Source organism: Hypomesus nipponensis, chromosome 11 (genome assembly GCF_054491055.1).
Source record: "Hypomesus nipponensis isolate SF chromosome 11, ASM5449105v1, whole genome shotgun sequence".
In the NCBI taxonomy this organism is placed as follows: Eukaryota; Metazoa; Chordata; class Actinopteri; order Osmeriformes; family Osmeridae; genus Hypomesus; species Hypomesus nipponensis.
In genome coordinates this window covers 6,093,866-6,104,784 of record NC_140371.1, presented here as the reverse complement: position 1 = coordinate 6,104,784, position 10,919 = coordinate 6,093,866, and the positions used below count along the sequence as shown (strand labels likewise).

General features: G+C 38.4%; 1 protein-coding gene across 2 annotated transcripts; it reads left to right on the top strand.

Moving 5' to 3' along the window:
• The first annotated feature begins 652 nt into the window (after positions 1–652).
• On the top strand, positions 653–9,702 carry elovl5 (ELOVL fatty acid elongase 5). Of its 2 annotated transcripts, XM_084708875.1 has the most exons (9): positions 653–791; positions 1,911–1,972; positions 2,177–2,241; positions 3,049–3,236; positions 6,480–6,557; positions 7,025–7,196; positions 7,810–7,934; positions 8,437–8,571; positions 8,673–9,702. In XM_084708875.1, the coding sequence occupies exons 3-9, from the start codon at positions 2,184–2,186 to the stop codon at positions 8,802–8,804; spliced, it is 888 nt and encodes a 295-aa protein (XP_084565001.1). In that variant the 5' UTR covers positions 653–791; positions 1,911–1,972; positions 2,177–2,183; the 3' UTR covers positions 8,805–9,702. The 2 variants fall into 2 exon arrangements, with proteins under 2 accessions (XP_084565001.1, XP_084565002.1); XM_084708876.1 differs by lacking the exon at positions 1,911–1,972 and having other exon boundaries at positions 688–791.
• The last annotated feature ends 1,217 nt before the right edge of the window (positions 9,703–10,919 follow it).

The window sequence follows — 10,919 nt, the reverse complement described above, 5'->3', positions numbered from 1 at the left end:
CCACAGGAATCAGGGTTGGTTTGGAAAATCCCGGCCCTTTCCACATTCTCTAAAATTCACAGAAACTTCACATCCGTAAGACAATTAGCATTACCTATTTTTGGTTAAAAAAGTGTGTAAACTCGCGTTAAAACTGATCAATTTCATGCCAGATAAGAGGACATGACAAGAGAAGTCAAATAGCTACAATTAAAAGTGTTATCTAGTTTATATCATATGCTTGGCCTGCTAAAGGTTCAAGAAACTAACACCATTTGAAACATAAGATCGATCATTGAAACATGACGTCATGTAAATGGATCAACGGTACATTTTACAATGTATTTCTCTATTAAAATAATTTTCCCATTTTCTTCATGCTCCCCATAGATACGACTAGAGTGCTTTATTCAAAAACGTAATTCATTGCTGTGTTTTTATTAGGCTACACAAACTGGAATAGTGATGGACATAATAATTATAATTCAGAGGGTTCAATCGGTCTTTACAATTAGGATCTTAATATCAGAAATGTTTTTTTTGTTTTAAAGTATGACAAATAGGCACGAATCTTTAAAAAAAATCCTTAACCGTTCAAATAGGAGAATGTTGGCTATACTGTAAAGTAGCCTTAAGAGGCTACATTACACTTTGTGCATGATGGCCATGGGGAATTTTTTTATTCAGACCTCTGTTGGGTCACTTCAACCGCGCATGCAGGACATGCCAACGTTCCTCCCACAATTTCCACCGATATCTAGGCTACACATTAGTGCTGGAAACGGGCAGCCAAGGTTACGTATCCTTTAAAGGTAGGCACCGATTTTAATGATATATTTCTGATGTTATTATGAAGGACATTATGCTTTATGTTTTCACTATTGACGTATCTCAAAGGTTTGTATGATTACATGCCTTGCGCTTCGGTTTGTATTTTTATTCATAATGCCGCGCTTGTGCAGCCAAAAAGCGCACAGCAAAGTAGGATGCTGAGTCAGGTGACCTCTATGATGCAAACGATGGTGATATTTATGCTCTAATTTTTTAAGAACCGTGATAACATTTCTAGGTTATCATACAAACTAATTTGAACAAAAAGTCGACCATTGTACTCCCACTTTCATCATAATACCATGACTGTAGCCGAACTCAATAATAACGATGAACAACCAACTACATTATGCTAGACCCTAGACCATTCACACGCTTCTTTCCTGCAATACACAGTAACTTTTCCCAAGAGGAAAACGAACATAACGTTGATATTGCTTTAAAAAGTTAAGCCAAAAGTCTATTATGGACTCGTCAGTCCGGGTAGCCTATACAGATAGTGCAGCAAGGCCGGCTTGCCCTAGTTGCATTGTGGAGTTTTTTGTATCACTTCACCCACCAGTAACTTTTCGCCGTTTCAATGTCAGAGTTGATCCTCACCTGATTCTTTTTCCCTGGATCTGTACCTTTACAAACGCTAGACTTGAACCTATATTTTTTGTTAATCATCAACATATAGCCCTTTTTCGATGGGCAGTCAGTTACTAAAATGTTAAGTAATTTAAGTTCAAGGTAAAAAAAATTGCCCAGTATGATTTTGTGAAATCTGATCAGACAGACAGACAGACAGACAGACAGACAGAAAGACAGACAGACAGACAGACAGACAGACAGACAGACAGACAGACAGACAGACAGACAGACAGACAGACAGACAGACAGACAGAAAGACAGAAAGATCTTTGGAATAGCTAAATCAGTGATCAGCATGACGTCATAGCTTTGATTGAGCTTGAATTTCCCTTCAACTTGTCTCTCTAGTCTGTGCATGTTTTAAAATGGACATAGGCCTAGCCTACATATATTGTAAACATTCTCAAACTGACAGTCTCCATCATACTAAAGATGTGGCACTGTAGTGATTTACCATATATTTTCAGCAGTATAACAGTTGAACTCTGGACCATTGAGGTAACAGGCTGCAAGAAGGGTTTTTAATTTTGTAAGTTCAAAGATTTTTGTTTTACTGCTGTATGTCCATTGCAACTGTTAGCATTCCTAATTAATAAGGTCTACGCGATATCAGATGACACTAAATAGATAAGGGATATAAATGACCTCATATTTCTGTGACAAGGTTCAAAGTACTTGACATATAAAGCAATCTGTCTCTTCGGATTCTCAAACCTTTCATTTGTCTGCTCAGGTCAGAGATGGAGACAATCAATCATAAAGTAAATACGTATATAGACTCATGGATGGGTCCCAGGGGTATGTATATGAATGATGATCTATCTTTTAAGTTCATTGTTGTACTGTAGAGTAATACTGCACAGTAAAATTACTGTTATGTCTTCTTATTTAGTTAAGGTTATGGCACACAGCTCCATATTATGTCTAAATCTACCATTAGCCATATGCTAATGTGTGGCCATCTGAATGTGTGGTATCTGAATATACGTTTGTAGGCATTGTGTGTATATATATATGGATATATATATATATATGCATGTACTCCATTTACAGTATATGTATATATATATATATATGCATATACTGTATATATGGAGCTGCAATCCCTACATACATATTATCCCTACATATATCATATACATATGTTTCTTATATACTAGTTTGATAATTAGAATATGCTGTTCCTATTGGTCCAGAAGACATTCTCAAAGGTTAATAAATCTGTTTATTGACCTCCCGAATGTTTTATACAAAATAACTATATACATATATAGTTATCTTCAGTGAAGCATCAACTTGCTTCACAGCAGCCTCAGGTTACATATGCCTGTGCAGTGGAATGCTCCGGTGCTTTTTGCACCTCTCTGATTCTAACACAACCTTTCTAGGAGTTTAGCAAACACCCAGCTGCTTCTCCTTGTCTCTGTAATGTCGAATATCCAAAACATACCTTCAATGTGGCCACTGGATATTCCTCTCTGTCTAGTAGACCTACTGCCTTATGTGAAAGGAGCTACTGTAAATAGTTGCGAAAAAGTAAAGGGAATTATCCATCTATATTCCACTGTTTCCCACTCACTCTCTTTCTCTTTGTCTTTTTTTCAGATGAGAGGGTGCGGGGATGGTTGTTACTGGACAACTATACTCCAACCTTTGCACTGACTGTCATGTACCTGCTGATCGTGTGGATGGGGCCCAAATTTATGAGCCACAGGCAGCCATTCTCCTGCAGGGGCGTCATGGTGGGCTACAATCTGGGACTCACAGTCCTCTCCTTCTACATGTTCTATGAGGTTTGAAACAACATCATAATAATTCATTCTTTCTTCTTTCTATTCATCTGATCAGACTTGCCTGAGCCAACATTTTATTTTTCAATTACTTTGTGCGAATGGTGTAAAGGTAAAGCACAATGGAATCAATGAGGGGCCCCAAAAATCTAACTCTGCAGGCAGGCATACCCAAGGCAGACTCAAGGACACCGCAGACAGACCCAAGCCAATGCTCAAAGTTTTTAACGCACTTTAACTTAATCTCATTTTTGTTGTCAGACCCATCTCAGAGTATGGGGGTAGGTCTGGAATCAGTTGTACATTTTGGATATCATTTTGATCAGGCTGGACCCTGATCCTGGATCAGTGTGAGTCACTGTAAAAATATTGTGTGCTGAAAATACCATGTGCTGGCCATGACTTGATTGATAGCAAAGTGATAATGCAAAGCTGATCAGCAGATTTATTTATTGTGCTGTATAATTAAATGAGGAATGGGATAATCTTTTTCAGATTAGACACCAACCAGCAGTGGCTGCTGGCGTCTTGCACCGAAAGCCAGCCTGGTAGATACACAATGCTATTGGGGAGTGGGTAGGGAACAGCTGCAGTCTAACAGAACCATTGTGTCAACTGTCAAATCCATAATACTTTTTTTTGCACTGTAATCAGCAGGCGAGAGCACAATACCTCTATTGTTGTTCTAGCTATTAAAATAGTTTTAGATATCAGATAGTAGTTTACATTTTTTAAACGGTTTATTTAATGCTTTCTATTGTATTTGTCTCAGCCTTTTGACTGCAGTGCATTAGTTGTATATTTTAAGGGTCCATCTGTTTTCTACTAGGTGGTGGAGGGGTAGTTTATTGAGGGCATTACAGTAGTGCAGGTGTAAAAAATAAATGCCTGATCTCTACTTTTCTTTATACAAACATTAATAATCATGTAGCAGGTACTTCTGAAATCGAATGGAATAGCTATTCATTTGACAGGATATTGTCTTCTTCCGAAGTACCAGGATGTATATAATGTTGAATCATTTCCAATCTGTGACGAAATTGACTCATCTCCTCACAACTGTATTGTGTAACCTTTCATTGGATTGGCTGTGCTTTCTCGGTGTGATTCTCTGACCTGTGTGTGACATTGCCCTTGCCACAAAGTAAACTCTTCTTTGCCTTTAATTAAAGTACAAAGCCATCGCTTGTCACCTGTCCAGGGCACATGGCAAACAGCTTGTAATATGTAAGGTTAGCTTAATTGTGTCCTTAATGGGGCATTTGAAAAATGGAAGAATGAAGAATACAGAATGTGTTCCTGGCTGACCAGATTGTATTTGTTGCAGTAAATACAGGCTAGCATTAATATAAGGCAGTCATTTTATTTAAACTTAGATCTTTGTTTCTCTACGCAACTTGGTTAGTTAATACGATGAGAATGTTCCTTACATCTCCCGATTTTGTAGTAGTTGATAAACTGAAAAGACAATGGATTAAAACAGTCACAAGTTTTTAGGAGAATCAATTGTTAAGCTGAAGTTGAGGGAAGTATAAAGTTAATGTTTATTTGAAGTTTGACGTATACATAATAAAAATCTACACCAACGTAATAAAATGATACAAATGAAACCAACATCGTCACACAAACATAAGACAATAACACAAAACCATCTGAACATCTATCAGATGGGATCAGATGTAGCACGCGCACAAACAGGGTATCATCAGTTCTGATTTCCATACAGGTCCTGGACTCCCAAGAACATCCTTCAATAGACCATTTTATAGCACACAGTTCTCAAAGGTCATTGGTCCATCCACAATCATAACACAGACATGCAGCTGTCCCATGTCTCTTCTGTCATTGGCTCACTCCCTAAAAGAATACAATCATTCCGTACAATCAGAGTTTAAACAACAGTCCTTCAGACCCACTGTCCCAAAGCTTCTTCCCCCCAGGTAATAAAACAACCAAACTGGAAGTCTCTCCAAGTCAGGCAGTCATAAAACTCCAGAAGTTGACCATTCAAAACAGTCAACTGTCCTTTGTGGGGTCATTACCCTCAGAAATAGTTAATACAGATTACCATCTGACCTACTATAAACAATCCCCCAACAATTGCTAACACTTTACAACTTCTCAATCTTCTACAAACTCAACTTAATTATCTCCCGTTCCTGCAGACAACAGAAGTTGATGTTCCAGCATGTTTCTTATCAATGAACCACATTTAAAACACATTAATTGTACATACATCCTAAAATTCTATTACAATTGTCAACAGCATAAATTGGTAATAACAAAACAGCTTGAATAACACTTATTGTTAAAAAAAGCCTAACACAGATTCATATATATAATAAAACAATGGGATTTCTGCTGTATTCAGGTGCACTACTTTTCGTAGAGACTGTTATGTTTGATTTGTCCTCTGCAAGGGATTACACAGTTGAGTAGCGGAGCACATCTGCCAGGGCCTGGCTGGCCCTACTCTCCATATCCTCCCCTGTCCTGCCCATGCACAGGGCTCCTCTGCTTTTACAACCAGAAGATAATCCCCCCCCCCGTATACCTCTAAATCATCAGAATAATTAGCTCTGGAAAGGCCCCGTTTTCACATCCTGTTCCAGAAGATATCCAATCCTGGTTCAAACATTCACAAAGAGTTGGGGATGTGTATGCACTGATTTATATCAAAACAACAGATTTGGGGATTATGTTAAATTCAAGATGGGGGACCTTGACCATGATTTTTCCCCAGGTGCAAACAGAACTCATCAACCATATGACACAATTTTAGTAAATTAGATAGGAGACTTATATATCTGCTATGGCCAATAGAAGCAGAGCTATTTTCTTCCCAAATTTGATTGTGTGAACAAGGACTCCATTGAAATATTGCGGCATCAGTGGTCGGAATGAAATACTGACGGTGCTTCACAACAATTAACAATGCAGGATCACTATTTAATACAGCTCCAATTGACTTGTGACTGGAATTCAGGACTGTGAAGGAGCGTCTTGAAACACAAAAACAAGGCCCTAAAAGTATTGATTTAAAATTACAAACTCTAAGCCTCTAGTGGACAAAACTATCAAATAAATATCTCTGAGTAAATTGAAGGTCATACTATGATGCTTTGTGGAGTAAAGGGTAATGTAACAAATATGTAGTGTGAGGTAGGGCTGTGTGTGTGTGTGTGTGTGGATGGAGGGGGGGAGAAATAGATTCACCCTTGCCTAATTCACCTTGTTTGTCCTCAGTTGGTGACTGCTGTATGGCAAGGTAGCTACAATTTCTACTGCCAAGACTCACACAGTGCTGGAGAAGCAGATAACAAGGTAAGTTACTCAAACTGGACTTCTTTGATTCTGGTTGTAATACAGTTTTTACCACATTTTTATTGCGGTCTCGGTTTATCTTTACAGATTATTAACTTCAGAACAAAATCACTGTAAACTCCACTGATGCAATTTATGACAGCCATTACCTGCAAATCCTGGCATATAAGCCTCTCAGCCAGACAGACTATTTAGTCTGTGCTGTCATCATGGTGACTTGTTTTTATGTTCTGGGGCAACATTGGACGATAAGGACACCCACTCATTCACTGTTCTCCTGTGATTAAAACTTCTACAAATGTGGTATTTATTTTAACTGAAACATCAAGAGCGTTATGTTACAGACAAGTGTTACTTATTTCATATTGAGATGTGACCTTTTATGGGGAATAATGATTTACAGTGTTTCAGCTAATCTGAAATCTTGGCTGCAGTATCTCAGTGTCCTTTTTTTCTCATCCTTTTAGGTCATGAATGTTCTCTGGTGGTACTACTTCTCCAAACTTATCGAGTTCATGGACACCTTCTTCTTCATCCTCCGAAAGAACAACCATCAGATCACATTCCTGCACATCTACCACCATGCCAGCATGCTCAACATCTGGTGGTTCGTTATGAACTGGGTGCCCTGTGGTCACTGTGAGTGTTTATACCCCAACTGCACCATTAGACACCACAGTGATGGCTAGACTTGGTCTTGTTTGTGGACTCCCCTTCTGAGTCCACAAACAAACAGTGGCTGGCTATACCAGATGAATAACTTTGATCCACTAAAGCCAGACCCACTGAGACCGGAAAGGAGGTTTTTTATGTAATATGAACTAAAGTTTATAAGTAGTCTCTATTATTAATTTAAAGGAACCATGGAAACCAGTAGGTTATAAAGCTGCAGTACAGTATTTCCAGACAATACTTTAGCAGTCTTTGATTTCACGGTATGTTTGTCTTGAAGAGTTTGTTGTTTATATTCTCTCACCTTGCCATAATTGCTTTCTTGTGAGCCCTAGCTTCAGCATTTTCTATGTAACCCTCAGGGCCTGACAGGATAACCGGAAAAACCTCAGTAGCTGTTTGTGCTAGCAAGGTGTCATCACTACTTTTTAATATCTTGAATACAACTTAATGTCTTCTTGAAGGCAGTTGTTAGATAGACTGGTGGTATGGAACAAAATATCAGTCATCTCCAGAATCACCAGCAACATATTATTTTGACACTGGTACTGACTCTCCTGGTGTCCTCTGTCATTCCCAGCATACTTTGGTGCCTGTCTGAACAGCTTCATCCACGTCCTGATGTATTCCTACTATGGGCTGTCCTCTATTCCGGCCTTGAGGCCATTCCTCTGGTGGAAGAGATACATCACTCAGGGCCAGCTGGTGAGTTTTACTTCTCAAATAGAAACCATTACAAACTACGAGAGTACTGCAAGATAAAAAAAAAAGTAGATCTGTGGACGTTAGGTGTTAATTGGGATTAGGTGCGATTTTTATGCAGTGTCATGGCGGTACAAACCTGTATGTCAACATAACTTCAAGTATATTTGCCATTTATAACAACAACATTAATTTTGGAATTCTTGGTTCTGCTTCTTTTGACAGTTTCCTATAGTAGATGTAAATTCTTCATGGTTCTAAATCTCAATTTCTACACACATATGTTCTTACAAAAATCCATACTTTGGCTAGACAATTTTCTGGCCCGCTTTTTGATTTTTAGCACAGCTTCATCCATTAACACTGAATTAAATAAATATTTCCTTCTCTATCCATTTAAGGTTTTTAAGCATTGGATCAATGGTACTTATTTATGCATACTTGTGTGTGTGTTTGCGTGTAAAACAAATAATTCATTTACTACCAACTGTGTTTTTCCCTCAAGGTCCAGTTCTTTTTAACCGTAACCCAGACGGCCTGTGCAGTAGTATGGCCCTGTGGGTTCCCAATCCGCTGGCTGTACTTCCAGATGGGCTACATGGTCACTCTGATCATACTCTTCTCAAACTTCTATATAGAGGTGAGCAAATGCTAAGTCTCTTACAAATCACAAATGAGAGGAGACTCATCAGTGTTGCCTTTGCATGCCTGAACCTGTGTGGTGTGTGTGTGTGGTTTCAGACGTACAAGAAGCGTAGTGTGTCACTAAAGAAGAAGGAATACCAGAACAGGTCTGCTTCTCCTACAAATGGACATGCAAATGGGGTTTCCACCATAGAAACAATTACACACAGGAAACTGAGGGTGGACTGAAGTAGCTTGAGTAATACCACGGTCATTACAGTCTATTATTGTGTATCTTCACTCGGGGTGATGTAGGATTATAGGATATATCTAGTATATTTTAGTTTTATAGATTCACAAAAGACAAAAAAAAGCCATAGCCATGTTTATCGTTAGAAAGAATCCTACAATATTTTGCACAGTAGTTTTCATTCATATTGAATCAAAGGTTAGTTCAACAATAGACAGTAGGATACCTTCAATAGAAAACCCTGTTTAAACACAGTTTTAATGTAGAACATGTATGCCATGTTCATATGCAAACAGAATATTACATGACAACAACAGTATTTGAGGTTTGAAAGTACTTGAACGTATATGTTTGATTACATTAAGCTATGGCACTTGAACTAGTCTTGATTAGGTCTTCCTAGGTCAAATACCTATAAATTATTTTTGATTTTACTAAATTTCCATATTGAATTTCAATATAATTTATTATTAATCAAAGGACATATTGCTGACTGTGATTTTTAAATCTATGGATGATAGTTAGGAAGAAAAAGTTAAGAAATCGTAACTCTATATACACAGACATGCCAGTTAATATATTTAAGTATAATCCCATAAGTATGGCATTATTGTCTTAACAAGTGCACATTAAATCTATGCATTGTAAATGCATGACTCAGGTGAGCTATAGTTCAGAAACCTATTGCAATGATAGCTTTATCCATTCTGTATATCGGTAAATGACATGTACATGAATTTTTTTTAGCTGTTATTGCTATTGTTGTAGCAATAGTTTATGTTGAAAGTTAAGTACTGCACGAGATAACAACAGAACATTACCGTGTCTCCGTTGTTTTTCAAATTTTGAATGTAATACATCACTGCAATACATATGCAACTAAAAGAAAAAAACAAATATCTGAGTTGATCGTGCCATATGTTTTGTTGAAAGTGAATAATGCCTTCCTGCACTCATGAACGTCATACATACCCAGTACACATAAGAAATGCTCCAGGGGCCTCATGTATAAACGTTGCGTACACACAAAAAGCTTGCGTACGCTGGTTTCCACGCGTACGGTGGGATGTATAAAAATTAACTTGACGTGAGAATGTGTGGGCCGTCACGCAAACCTTTGAGCAGACGTGAGAATGTGCGGACCGTCCGCAAAGTCTTGTCTGGCTCTGTAACGTGGCAAATTCTAACTGAAAAGTGCCAAAACCACACATTACAAAATAAAGTTTCCGCTACAGTTAGCCTACTGTCATATGTCTATGACGTTGACTATTCAAAATACATAATTACTTCCGTTACTATTAGTTTGATTATTGATGTGGATGATTCACATCAAAATGCCAAAGTTAGCTAGCCTGGCTCTGCCGTCCTACGTACTTCCGCTCAATTTTGATTTTGCTTCTGTACTCGGTCTGGCCATTCAGTCCGCAAGTCAGATTTTGCAGGTACATTTTTAACCGGCCAATCAGCGAACAGAGGGAGTGGCTGAGAAAGATGATGTTGATGTGCGCTAGTTTGTGTTGTAGTTCCGTAATGGCGGCGGAAAAAGATGCGAGCGAAGCCATTCGGTCCGTTGTGGCAAACTGCTGAATATCTATAAACTAAAGCCGGAGCAAGAACAAGTTTTGCTGTTTTGTTGGTGGCCATGATGTTGTGGCCTTCCTCCCCACGGGGTTCGGGAACAGTTTGATTTTCCAGCTATGGCAGCTAGCTTTGTTACAGTAGTGGTGAATTGGCTAAGGCGAAAGCTAGCAATTGGTTATGCCAGATCAGAGTGGCTCTGGGCAGATCCAATAGTTTTAAACTTCAACAGAGTACCCGCCTACAAGGAAGTCAACGCTTGTCAATGGAGCAAGGCCAAACTCTCTGTACAAATGAAATGTACAAGAGTCTGGTTAGGACCAGTGTTGGGTAACGTTACTTTTTAAAGTAACTAATTACAGTTACTAGTTACATTCCTTGTAAAGTAACTACGTTACTTGCTGTAGAGTGTAAGGCGTTACGTTACTTTTGCGTTACATTAAGAAAAGTATTTTATTTCTAACACAATTCACCTTGGTCATTCTTATGCCCAGAAGGCACATTTAATGGGTTGACCTCAGTAATTGCACATATTG

What these genes read in the sequence shown, in the direction of transcription:
- elovl5 (XM_084708875.1), top strand. Translation starts at nt 2,184, where the DNA reads ATGGAGACAATCAATCATAAAGTAAATACGTATATAGACTCATGGATG. An exon ending in CTGGGTGCCCTGTGGTCACT is followed by an intron (nt 7,197 to 7,809) that starts GTGAGTGTTTAT and finishes TGTCATTCCCAG; the next exon opens with CATACTTTGGTGCCTGTCTG. An exon ending in ACATCACTCAGGGCCAGCTG is followed by an intron (nt 7,935 to 8,436) that starts GTGAGTTTTACT and finishes TTTTCCCTCAAG; the next exon opens with GTCCAGTTCTTTTTAACCGT.